The sequence below is a fragment of the Pseudopipra pipra genome, chromosome 2 (assembly GCF_036250125.1).
Source record: "Pseudopipra pipra isolate bDixPip1 chromosome 2, bDixPip1.hap1, whole genome shotgun sequence".
Classification (NCBI taxonomy): Eukaryota; Metazoa; Chordata; class Aves; order Passeriformes; family Pipridae; genus Pseudopipra; species Pseudopipra pipra.
The window spans coordinates 19350976-19364867 of NC_087550.1; the positions used below are offsets into that span (position 1 = coordinate 19350976).

Below are 13892 nucleotides of genomic sequence, written 5' to 3' on the forward strand. Positions count from 1 at the left end.
TCCCTACATAATCTCACTGCACTCTAAAAACTGAGTGTTACAAAAGCAAGCAGTATAAATACATATTTTTTTGCTGTCAAACACACCTGAAGTCCTCCACATCACATTAAACAGTCTAATAGTTTAAGGCTTATCAAACAATTTTTAAAAGGAAGAAAGTAATAACTTATTTCTTTACTCCACTTAGCTGCATATGCTGCCATGTCTCCAGGACTTCCATTAATGTTTCCAGTGTCCCTTTATTTTCCCACTTGTTGCTTGCAGCCCTAAAATGCTAACAGGAACGTGCTCCAAAAAGCTTGCTCTTACCAAGTACAGAAGCAGCACTCCCAGTTCTTCCGGTGTGCATCACTTATAACTTATTTTTATATGGGGTTTTTGGAGGAGGTGGGAATACAAAGCAGCACGAGCAGACAGTTGGATTAGCCAGCTCTAGGTAGATACATACCCACCGTGGACATGAAGATACTGCAGAAACACAGACTCATAGAAAAGTCTGGGTTGAAGGGGGTTTGGAGATCATCCAGAGCAATCTTCTGTTCAAAGGACAGGCAAGATCAGGTTATGCATGGCCCTTTCAAGCCAATTTTTAATTATTTACAGTGAAATACTACATTTTTATCTAATCCTACTTTTCAAATTAGGTAACAAGTGTAAGAACACTTAAATACTAGACAGGTGTTGACTTTATTGGAGACCTTTCATTTTGACTGATTTTCATGTATTAAGTCTTTTCTCTTAGGGAATGACAACTTCTAATACAATTTCAAGACAGAAAGCAAATGCAGGGTTAAAAAGTTGGTTTAAAATCACCCAATATCCTCTTGCTCTAGAGTTTTACAGTAACATGGAGATTACAAACAACAAAAATGCAGCTCCAGAGACTATAGCAAAGCATCCAAGAGACCCTGTGTTCCAGCTGCCATTTGGTGTAAAACCCAAGCCACTCCATTGTTTTCCAGGTAGAGACAGAAAGAAGCTGCTGAGCTGTTTTATAATTATTGTGTGACAGTTGAGACAGTGTAGCATACCTCGTCTGTGTTAGACTTGGGTCTGTCTAAAGCTTGCCGATATCAATCAACTTCAATGAGTGCTGGATCAGATCCACACCTGAGAATTTAAGCAATTTAATTAAGGCTTTGTCAATCCCAAAGTTTGTTCAAGAAGCATCTGGCCATTAAATGAATAGGACAGGCTGTTCTTTTAAACTTGTAAGGCTCCCCCTCGAGGACCACAGCAAACATTTTAGGTCCTTAATCTACAGTTAAGGTTAAGCTGTTTTAACAATTTCCTACTCAGCTAAAATGTGCTGGATATTGATGAGGAAGAAAGCAGGACAGAGTCTTGATTAACTGAAGGGCAAATTAAGTTTTCAACTGAATCCTGGACACTGGAAAAATAACAGCTGGGAGAAGAAGAAAAATTTGCCTCCTGAAGAGTAAGGAAAGATCTGAAACACTAACTCTCTGTGCAGAACAGACAGCTACAGGAGAGGCATTTGGAAAGAGAAGAATTACAACCAATCAAAATTGGAAGGCTCAAAGGGTGGTTCCATTAAGAAACTCAATGTCAGATTAAAACCACAGGAAGAAAGACCCTCTGAATGTCAGTTTTGTTAAAAGGAGTATTTTAAGAAAAAAACCAGCAAAAGAAATGTGATTTCAAGTTGTGAAAGAAAGCTTCCCCCTCACCCTCCAAACTCTGCACCTGATTGCTAAAATAGGTGCTATTTGCCCTTTCAGTAGCCACCTCTACGGATTTTATCAAAGACTTTTAGTGGGAAACCAGTATCACCATCTACCTGTTACGAAGAATCACGCCAGTATTGTAAGATATGCCCGGACCACTGGTCTCCAAGACACATGAGCAGCTGCTGAGAGGGAACTTCATCTCCTGAAGCTGTGATTAACTATTCTGAACTTGATACAAGGGAAGCAAAAGAAATAGACTCTGCAGGCAAAAGATGAAGTCAAGAACTTAAGAGCTGCCCATAAAAGAAATCATTTTCTATCACATCCACAAACAAGAAATTATCTATACCATTAAGTGTGTACAAAGAAGTGCTAAGAAGTAACATTTCTTGTAAAATGATCTGCAACAAACCAAACAAAACAGATTGCCAACATAAGTATGAGGAAAAAAAATGCTGATTTACTATTTAAGTAACATCATTCTAGAGCAATCTGAAATGTGCCATTCCTCTCATAAATATCACTGAGAGAAGCAGATACAAGCATAGCATCAGGGTCAGGAGGAAAAAGAGGAGTAAAAAAGGTGAGGAAGTTAAAGGAAACTGAATAACAAGAGGTTAGATGGCAAAAAAATTAAGCTGATTAATTTTTAACTGAATCAAAAGTGCTTCGATTCCAAATACTGGCAAAACTAACATGTCCCACGAAAACTATTTCATGCTATAAAAACAAATTTCAAAGAACATTAAAAAAATCAAGAATCCTAATTTCTTCCGACTCTATTAAATCACTAAATACTTTGAGGATCTTAAGCTTCCTAATCTGCAAAGAGACTTTTGGGTACTATTAGCCATTATAAAATTCTGTGTAAAGTTTTCTTAGAAAGTTATCAAGACTGGCATCTTTTGTATATCTCTCCAAAATGTGGTTTAGTAAGTTCAGTTTCGTGAATGTTGTTACCCATGTTTTAGCAATGTCAAAACCCTTTTTGCTTTTTAGCATACAAATTACTTTTGATTCATGAACAGTCCTTGAGCTGTACAAAGAAGTTGTTTCTACCAGCACCTGAAGTATACAGAAAACCTACAACAAAAATGCAGTTGAACACACTACCACTTATCTATTCATGCTGTTAAAACGTCCATTTCAGCTCTTCAGCAGCTCCCATTTTTCTCACTTTAAAACATAAGTATTATCAGGGCTAAGCATGCATTTCAAAAATTTCAGTGATTTATTTTTGTATGCTGATTTGCACTGTATTTTTTAACCCCCAACAGAACCATCTACAGCCATTTTCTTACTCTAAGAAAAATTAATAGAGCAGTAAACTCAGGTAGAGCTAATATTACCTAGCTGTAATTACCTTCAATATGGGGTTTTATACCAGCATCAGCATCACCTCTGAGCTCCAATAAGAGAAAAAGACATTTCTAGGGAACTAACAAAGAATAGTCCTCCTCGTAGTGAATCACACCCTCTTTACTGTGAACAGACACTGGGAACAGACAGCTGGCTGAGATGTACACCTGCTCAAGAGGTCAGATAAACTCCTGTGACTGTGGTACTCAAAATATTTCACTCAATCACAGAAACACAGAACACGCTGAGTTGAAAGGGACCGACAAGGATCATCAAGTCCAACACTTAGTCCTGCACAGGAACCTCCCCAAGAGTCACTCCATGTGCCTGAGAGCATTGTCCAAATGCTTCTTGAACTCTGTCAGGCTTGGTGCTGTGAACACTTCCCTGGGAACCCTGCTCCAGTGCCCAACCACCCTCTGGGTGAAGAACCTATTTCTAATATCCAACCTAAAGCTCCCCGACACAACTTTTTGTAAAAAAACAAGAACAAACCAACAAACAAAAATCGCAAACAGACAACAGCCATTTTAAAGAAGTTACCAACAGAAGCTGACAGTCAAATATACTGTGCATAAGCTGGCAACTGTTCTCAGCTCTGCCCTTGGATGGTAACATTTACACACTCGAAGCCAGCAATAGTCCTCCCTACAGAGCTGGGCCACACAGGGAATCCAGACTTGTCACTGCTGCAAGTCTACTCATGCAGTTCACCTCCTCCCTCAGCTGAGTGACTTTGGGTATCTGAGGAAGCCCAAATACAAAAAATAACAACACAATATTATGGAACCTCAAAGACTGTTCACATATTTATCAAAATTTGGTTCATACACTTGCAAAAAAGGCATCCTCACTTCTGTCAGGCCAGTACAAATACTAATGCTGATTTTGTAGTCCCTGGTTTGGAAGTTGAAATGATGAATAAGCAGTTTCAGTATTTTAGAATTTTTGCAGACAAAAAGTAAAAGTTTTCTAGCGAAAGTGCTGACATTGACTTGCTGCAAGCATTACCAATATCTTTACATTTACACAACTAGAAAAAAAAAAGAAAAATTTGCAAAATCAGTGTTGAGAGTATTACTATTCACGATAATGTAAGTCATGGATTTCTTTTCCCAAAGACCAGAAGATATTTCATAGACATTGAATACAGAAGAGAACACTCCACAGGTATTTAATCTAGTCTGTGGTATTAAAACATTCAAAGTGTTTAGAAGATATAACAATGACAACAACATATAGAACTTTATTCCATAAAGACATTGATATTGAACAAACTACATATAAAGATTCTCTAGATATCTCAGTTAAAAACCTACATAATTTTTGAAAGATATCACCATTACCACAAGTAACCGAGACAAAAAAGGCATGCAATGGTTTATGTTCCTATTTCAAATTAATTTAATAGCTTTAACTAATAATAATTAAAATTAGTAACACAATTTCTTGTTATTAACAACCAAAGAAATTTTCTATTGAACTTTTGTGAAACTGTAGATTTGGCCCATACAATAAGTAAATAAATGTATAGGAGAAAAAAAAATCTATTTATAGTTTTAAGACTGCAAAAATTTAGAACCTGTGAACAGCCGACTTTTCAAAGAAAAGTCTGTTCCTGTGAGACAGCTAGGATTATCAGAACAAGTCCTTTCTCCTATTCTGTGTTCTCCAACACAGGAAAAAAAAGGAAAATTTTTACCTATAATTCACGGAAAGGACAGAGACAGTTTATGTTTCAAAGGAAGAGTCACAAATTTTTCTCAGTTGTTTTCAGACAAAACTTGGTGAGACTAGCAATTTCAACAATGTAGTTTAATATTTATCTATTTCTATCTACCATCCCAAGCACCATAGTCATCCTCCCCATGCCCTCCCTCAAGCATAGTAAGCTGCTACTCATCTTTTACAGAGCTGTTGGCTCTTTGTGATTTTGTCATGATCATCTCTGGATAATCTGAGCTCTCCTTCTGACATGCATTTTTAGAATTTCCTAGCATTTCTTCAAGAACAGATCATCCTAACTGATTCTGACTGAATACTATCTCCCACAGCAGTGAAGAGCTGAGGGAATTTACTTTGAGACACAGCCAAGAAATTACTATTTTCAAAGCTTAAACACACTATCATCTCTGACTGATGTCTGATTGTAACAAGTCCTTCTCTGCAGACTTGTGTTAACACACTTGACCATGTTTGTTTTGCCAGTGAATCAGTATTACTTGAATCAGCATTCTCTACCCTTTGGGGACAAAGGGGAAGGAGCTGCTTTATTTACTATCCAGCTCTTCTGCCTCCTCAGAATATCGATATCAGATATTTGGATGGATATCCATCTGCTCTACTGAACAGGGAAATCAGCTGACATCTACTGATCTGGAGGACATTTACAGGGATTTAATTTTCTCACATATCTGCACAAACCAACTGACTGTTGTCACTGTTATCAGTAACTACAAACTTTATTAACCAGTATGTGGCCCTTCACATGAAAGAATAAATGCTGCCATTCTTTTTCTTCATGAGATCATACAAACGTGCACAACGTATGTGGTAACGTGTTGTTAACTCTGTTTAACCTGATGGTAGATGAGATGAAAATGGACTTCACACACCCATACCTATGTCTGAATTTTTTTCCTACAGCGAAAGAATTAAGAATTGAATGGGATTATTTAAGCATAATCTGTACTGCCACTCAAGAATCAAGGTTGAAAAAGAGCAGAGTTGGTGCAAATTATATCGACATATTGTAATAAAGTTCTCTGGACATGTACCCTCTCCAGAGTTTTATTTTCTTTGTAGTTATTTTGTGAGAATTGTAAGATGAGAAAATCCTTGTTACAAGCAATGTTTTACATCCCTTCTTCAGTCAGTATGAAAGTTGTCTTTTTAAGATACATGACAACAGACTGTGACTTTACCCTGGATGTCTTCCAGTGCCATATTCAGACTCTGAATTCAGTAGTTGAGGTGCAGCAGAAAAGCAGTTTCTTCCAGAAGGGTTAGATGCACAGAAAGGATTTGGCTCTTTCTCCTGTGCTCAGGACAAATCTCTTGATTACAGCACAGAAGATAATCACAAAAGCTGACACACTCAGATACAGTGGGTTTGCACAGGATTTTATTTTTTGTTGTATATACAACTGTTTTAGTCAATTCTTTGTGGTCATTAAAATGAAACCTTTTATTTCAAAACTGAGATACTCTTGAACACAAAATAAGAGCAAATAGACTGGAGGCTAACTCTGCCACTTCCCTACCCTTCAGTTCCAATATCATGGGAAACACTAAAAGAAGTCAGAGAAGGAAAGAGACAGCACTCTGCAGAGACTTGGGACACAGTTGTCTTCCCTTATCATAAGAACTCTGGACTAAAAGTCATGTAACTTTATGTGGCAATTAAAAAAATATATTTGGGGGCAATTTTCAGTGTATTGGTTGCTCCTTCACAGATGCCAACAAGCAAATTAAGAAAAGACAGTGCATACTAACTGGTTCACCAACATGAATCAATTTTCTCATGCAATGGGACTACTTGAGTGATCAGTGCTCCAAGAGACACCTGTCCAAAAGCCCTAAAGGTTTCCCTGCTGTTGGACTTCAAAAGCCTAACTAATCCTGGCTCTGTTTCTAGTCAGGAAGCATTTACCCTTCTACCTCTAGGAGACAGAGGAAAAGCATTAGGTCATGGAAGCATCAAGAGCTTCAGCAGGAAGTCCTTTGTTCCCCATCTTGCTTTCCAGCTCCTTATATCATATTGATTTACCCTCTCCTCTGTAGAGGAGTTCAGGCCATACTTCCTCACCATGAAGTTACCAAGACTAGAGTGGCAAAGGCAAGCAAAACCAGACAGCTCATCCAGCCACATTCCTTTTTCCTCCTGCACTTTGCCCTCCCCAAGCAACAGACTAGATGTTCCGAACAAAATGAAAGCCACTAAGCCTTCTGTAGATGTCTCTGTTCCACCCACCAAAAGCACAGACACACATTCAAAGCAGAGGACAAGGCCAGAGGTTTCACCTGACCTAGAAACTAGCTCTGGAGATATTCATCTTAATTAATTACATCCTGCTTTATAAATGCAGCAGACAACATGACACATATGCTACACTGGTTTCAACAATGCTGGAGAAAACAAATTAGCTGACAAAGAGGAAAAAATTTCCTTTTCATCCTTTTTCCATTTGAAATTAATTGCAAAACATGTACCGGTGTGCTGTAAAAATGCTGAAGTCAATATAAAAATTTGCACACTTAAGGACCCCCATGTATTCGATATATACTTCATACTATTTTATTTTTAAATAACAAAGATTTTTTTTAAAATGAACCAGTTTACAGGCATTTTTGCTACATCAATATAAGCTACCCAGAAAGAGCATTTTTACCATTTCTGTTTTTCAAGCACAGAAGCTGAACAAAATAAAAGTGAAAAATCAACTGTCTAACACGGACTTGAGCCTACAGAGCCTGGACTTCACATCCAGGGGAATAATGAACTTGCAACCAAACATGGAACATTAAAAGGTCATATCAGACCCCAGGTCAAGGTGTTTATGTACAGGGTCACAGCATGACAGACACACAAACATTTCTGCAAACATCTCAGGTCATCAACCCAACATCTGTGGGACGAGCAAGCAGGAATACAGAAATACAGAACTGAAATACAGAATTTCTTCAAAGTAATACCCCTGAACAATAAGGTAAAAATTAATGGCACATATAGAGAATGTTGAGTACTATTGTCTTTACTGATTATATTTCTTATTGCAATTGTCAACAACTTCTCAGGAAGATCATAAAATAACAAAAGTTTCAGGAGTGGGAATCAAACAACTGAAAAATTACAAATTTGTAAATAAGACCTGTCAAGCTTTCTAGCATACAGACTTTTAAACTCTACCCTCTAAATCTGGCAAAGATGTAGTCCAAGAACAGAAGTCTCTGGTCATGAACCCACAGAAAAAAACAATCAACCAAACAAAACCCACTAAAGAAATTGGCATTTCAGTATACTTTTTCCTGAGAAGGCCACAGCACATGATACCTGCAAGCATAATGGCTTTTAAAAAAAAAAAAACTACTTAAATGGGCTATCTGTCAGTGAAAGCAAGGGTTTCTAAAGACCCATGCACACCAAATACATCGAAAGACATACATGCTTTTCCTTATATTGATGTTTTCATAGAATGTTTTTGGAAGGGGTTACAAAGAACTCATGGCTGGCTAGGAGCAACACCATTACAACTGTAATTCACATGTAAAATAGAGGCCACGCTGAATAAAGATCAACAATTTAGAGCATTCTCCTGATATAGTACAACTCTCTTATACAGTATAAATATATATAGTACACATGAGTTGTCTACTTAGTCTCCTTCCAATGATTCAAGTGACCTGTCCTAAGTCCTTCCTCTTCTGAAAAACGCACAATTGAGAAATGGTTGTTAATAAATGACGGCGAGGGGGAATGCTGAACATGAAGATTTAGTGCTTTTCATATGTCATTCATACTAAACTGCCTTTTTATGAGAGTGGACTTGTCTACATTGAGAACTTTAGAGTCACGTTACAGCTCCCTGCAAAGAGAGACCCTCAGAGGTTTGATTTCAAAAGCTGGACATTGTATTGTGTATTCCCTGTTGACAAGAAGTCATCCAGAGCCTATTACATCACTCTTCAAAGAGTGGTAAAGTCAATGCAGGAAAACCCCCCTAAAGTGATCTGATAAATGATTTTTTTAGTTAGTTTGGCACCAGTGTGTCTGGTATCTAATACTTCTGATACACAGCCTACCAAGTACATGGTATTAGATTCCTGCTATTTTGTGTCAACAAGAAATGTATGCTGTGACACAAGCCTTTGTAGTAAAGTCTGGGAGGAGAGAAAAGTCAGAGGGGAACACAATACATTCCCCAAATAAGTAAGGAAATTACTGAATTGTGCTAGGATTGTGTATGGCTAACAGGCTGCCATTAGGAACAAAAACTTACAATTCAGACTAACTCTAAGCATATCACATTGCACTACTATTTTTTAGTTTTCAAATGCAATTTACTATTGGACAGCCCCCCCAAACCAAGGTATCAAAAGATCTTTTTCTTCTCTTACAACATGTTTCATGTAACCTTAATGAATATCCACTATCAAGACTACGAATGAAGAAGGGAAGCAAAGGAAGGACAATAATCCAGAAAGTAACCTATTTCAAAGAATCATCACAGAGTAAATCAAGTCAGACAGGATCCCAGGAGGTCTCTAGTCATCTCCCTTGCTCAAACCAGGGTCAGCCATGAGATCACATCAGGCTCCTCAAGGCTTTTTTTGGGCAGATGTGCTATTCTCCTGGTAATGCAGCCCAGGACAGCATTTGCTATCTGCTTCAAGTGCACACTGCTAGCTTGTGGCCAGCTTGTCTATCAAGACCTCTGGACAGATCCTGATGAAAACTCAGGGAAAGAAGGCTCTGAGGACTTGGTCTGCCTGAGGACTTCTTATCTGTGTCCACTGTCACCAAATCTGTCCTGCTCAGCAACAGGTCAGCATTTTCCTTGTTTATTGTTTTACTGCTCATGCAGTGGCAGAAGCTTGCCTTGTTGTCCTTGATGTCCCTTTCCACTTTCAGCTCCAGGTGAGCTTTGGCTTTCCTAACACAATCACTGTGTGTCTGTGCAACAATTCTGAATCCCTCCTTTGCAGCCTGCCCCTGCTCCCACCTCCTCAGTACTGCCCATTCAAACTGAAGTTCACTTGTGATCTATCTACTTTTTCCTTTCAATAACAGGTTGAAACATTTTCATGCTGGAAAGATGGGGGGAGAATATCAGCCTTAAGGATATGCCAGGTCACTTGAGATCCCCTTATAATCTTGAGCTCTGTCATTTCATGGTTGCTGCAGTCACTGATTACACCACCAAAGAGCTTCTCCTTGTTCATGAGCTACAGATCATGAAATATTACCCCTAGCTGGTAAATTAGTATCTGTGTTAACAACAACAACAAAAAAAAGTAATTTTAAGTCTACTTCAATATCAGTTTTAGAATTTTAAGGTATTAAGTCTTGTGTAAGTGATGGATTTCGTGAAAAATGAATTTAAGCTGCCTCTAGACTTTAAAGTTTCTCAGTATTCGAGTGATTTGATTTACCTCCTTTTCTTAGTCATAAACTTGGGACCATAAGAATTCAGATACAGAGCTGCACTTGATAGCAGTGGTCACTGTATCCAGACTTACAGCAGTAATGAGCCTTTCAATGTCTGGAGATTAGTCCAACTATTAAAAAGATACTGTAATATGAACTTCCAGGCTAAGAAATAGTTTGATATTGAAGCTTATGGCAAAACACAGGAAAATAAAGACTGAGCTGAAAAATACTATCATCAGTATTTCAGCTCTTTTTACTTAGTTTATCTAAAGCAACCAGATGCGTGCAATAAATAAAAATGCCTACTTTGCAGCATTCCAGTGAATATTAGAAAAATACACACTTGAGTACACAAGTTAAATACTGGCAGAGGGAATCCTGTCTGAATTTGTATATACAGTAGTTTTGTAGGTCATGCTAACCCCCAAAGAACAAACATAAAAAGTGCTCAATTATTCTTTCTAATAAATAGCACTTTTGAATGAGGAAGGCTGAAGGAGAATATTTCCTTCACAGTTAAAGCACTCTATAACTAGTTCACTATCAGCAGAAGGCTTTTGCCCACCCCCACCTCTAGACAGCATTGGTTTTTTGTGTGATGGAAAGCAACCAGCCCAATCTAACTGTCAGGTAGAAGGAGTAACATCAGTCTTTTTCAGTGGTGTCATCCTTGATACTTTTTTTTGGATAAGGTTTCCATTTAACATATTCAGCTGTATCTGATGTAGATGACTGTCTGCTAGCAAGAAGACAGATGACCCCTCTATATTATCCAGTACTGGAGCTACATTGATTTTGCAATACCACCTTTTCACTGTTTCAGTTCAGTCTGGCATTTTTGTCAGTACTGCCAGTTATTTCTCATTCTCTTTCTGTGAAGAATCCCCATCTATCATCCCACTGGATGAAAGCCACAATGGGATTTGCTCATCTACAATAAACACAGTAGTCATATACGGAGCCTGGTGTCCTATCGAAACAAAGCTTATGTAAACATACTGAGCTGAGTTCCTGTCCATCCATCAGCTGAGCCCTAATTACTTTGGACTGATAATAGCTCAGAGTTGATACGCAGCTACCAGCCTCAAAGATCTTCAGTACTTACATTTTTCTCACTTAACAGAGATAAGGACTGCAAGTAAGCCCATATATTAAACTTGTTCCCCTTTGGAGAAATTAAGTCACGTCTGTCTGATTCTCCTTGGAAGTTGGTCAGGGATATCACGGATAGGATCTCAAGGTTTCAGCAGTTTGAGGAGGCAGAAGGGAGGTGTGGCATAGACAATGCAATGCCAGTAGAAAAGAGACTTCACTGTCTCTTCTGTCTTCAGATGAACACATTGAATTGGGAATATATGCTAAATAGTATATTCTAACCAACATGATCAGGCATGCCCTGAGTTGTAACTTCTGGGAAAGACTGCCCTTGATAAAAATAATGAGAAAATTTCTGTAAGAGAGCTCTATGGAAAAGGGAAGTGATATTTATTTATCATATCTCCAAGTTGATTCTATCTGACCCATCTTCTCAATGATTTCATTCATCGACACTCCTGCAATCTCAGACATGGAAATACCAAAGCCTATGTGCCCAAATGGTCTGGTTGCATCCCTTGTGCCCAACACTGATTTGAATGTATCATCCTGTATTATCATTCTCATGTAAACAGTTGAGGTCAACACCTGTTATGGCAACACTGTCCCTTGCTTCAAAGTGTTGCTTACTTCAGCCCTCATAAATCTTAGGACAGGTCGTCGTTTGCTGGCCATTTCTCCTTGTTTGTTTGAAATATGTTTGCTTTTCCCTCATGAGCTAACAGGAAAAAGAAAACCTTGTTGTCATCATCCTACTGCCAGAAGAAGACACGGTGTTCTGAGTAGTCATCGACACTGAGGTCTGAGCAGAGTATTCTGAGCATTCTGGTCTCAATATAAAGTGTATGTTCTTCCATTTTACTACTAGGAATTGTGTCCTGGGAGTACTATCCTCAAACAGTCTGCTCTTATCAAGACAGGCTGTGCTTACAGTCCTTATCCTGCTCTTTCTTTCGGTGCTATCACAGAAATACAAACACATAGACACAGCACTTCCATTGGTGCTTCATTTATAATCTTCATAAATTATACTAAATTCAAAGTATTAAGACTGAAATGTACTATTTTCCTTTCAAGTTCATGTAACTGTTACAAGTAATCAAGACTTGCCACTTTTAAAAACAGCATTTGTTCCATTCATATTATTTTGAGGGTGTGAATAACACTGTAGGTGAGCAAGGCTTAACTTTGGTTTCTTTGTAAAATCTCAGAACCAGAACCAGCCTCTTCACTCTCTTCTAAACACCTGCCAAAGAACTATAAAATCTCCTTCCATATCTGGAAGCATTCAAGGCCAGGTAGGATGAAGCTTTGAGAAACCTGTGTATTGGAAGGTATCCCTGCCCATGGCTGTGGGTTGGAACTAGATGATCTTTAAGGTCCCTTCCAGCCCAAATCATTTTATGATCTTATTATATGATCTAAAATGCATCAGGTACCTGCATTTACATTATTACCTGCAGTTCCAAGATGAAACTCCTCCATGCTTACTAGATCTGCAGGTACCTTTTCTGTGTCTAGAAAAAGTAATAATCAATCCTCCCACTGTCATTCTCAATGAAATACAGAACTACTAAAACTAATTTCACTTTAGTCTTTACCTTGTACTGGTACTTTAACGTGTGATGATCAGTACACTTGAAAAGACTCACAATAATGGCTAAGACACAAAACCCTCCCAGCATTTACAGAACACATTGTTTCCATGTTTCTTGTGTATTGTTTGGATTGCCTCTAGAACTTGCACCTAGGCACTGAAAAGTTGATTAGTTCAATTAAGCTAATAAAAAAAAAGTATATCTCAACCTTCACTTGACATTAACAAAAGTGTTTACATGGCACAGTTCCTGGCTTCCAAGCCAGCAGAGCCTCTGCAACACAACTGATTAATTAAACAGTGCTGAGAAGTTAACACTGAAGGTTACTGATTAATTGTATGTTAGAGCTGTCTAATCAAGTACCCAAGGCAATAAACAAATACAAAGATAAATTATACAGTGATTAACACCATTATTTATAGTTTTATTTTTAACTGGTTGCTTGCCATACAGCAAACTTTAACCTGAATAAACACTGGGGAGGGTAATCAGGATCACTTACAGCATTACCCAGATGGATATTATGGCTGTTTTCCCTTGAAGTGAAACATATTACTATAAATCCTACTTCATGCATGGTCATCACATAGACATATATGCTGAATGAGCAGCCATACCACATTCATTTATCATGTATTTTTGAGTACCATTCGTTGCTAATGCATGTCTGCAAGGGCTTTAATTCAGCATTGCAAACAGCTGTTAGCCATCATTAAAAGAAAGCAAGCAATCTACTCTAAAAACTACAGCCTTATTGAAGATTGACCAACAGCTCTTCCTCTAATTCACAAGCTCCTCTATCTAACAGAAAACTTCTCATTTCAGAGATTTTTGTTTCAATGTATGAATTTCCAATCCCAAACTGTAACACTTCTTCACCTAACTGCTATTTTAATGGCCTTCTCTAAATCCATCAGGTAACTCATTTCTCCATATCACGAGATGAATACTAAAATGTGTCCTCACTCTTTAGCTCCTGTGTTATCCAGATATACCACA

General features: G+C 38.0%; 1 protein-coding gene across 4 annotated transcripts in view; it reads right to left on the reverse strand.

Annotated features, from left to right (window-relative positions):
* ALCAM (activated leukocyte cell adhesion molecule) overlaps positions 1–13892 on the reverse strand; it is a 119405-nt gene that overhangs the window by 65130 nt on the left and 40383 nt on the right. Inside the window, exon 1 of one of the 4 annotated variants that reach the window (XM_064644182.1) lies at positions 5975–6011. The exons of the other annotated variants lie outside the window; for them this stretch is intronic. Coding sequence (XP_064500252.1) covers positions 5975–5996 — 22 coding nt within the window. The 5' untranslated portion in view covers positions 5997–6011. Of the gene's footprint in view, positions 1–5974; positions 6012–13892 lie in introns of those variants that run through there. 4 annotated transcript variants of the gene reach the window in all.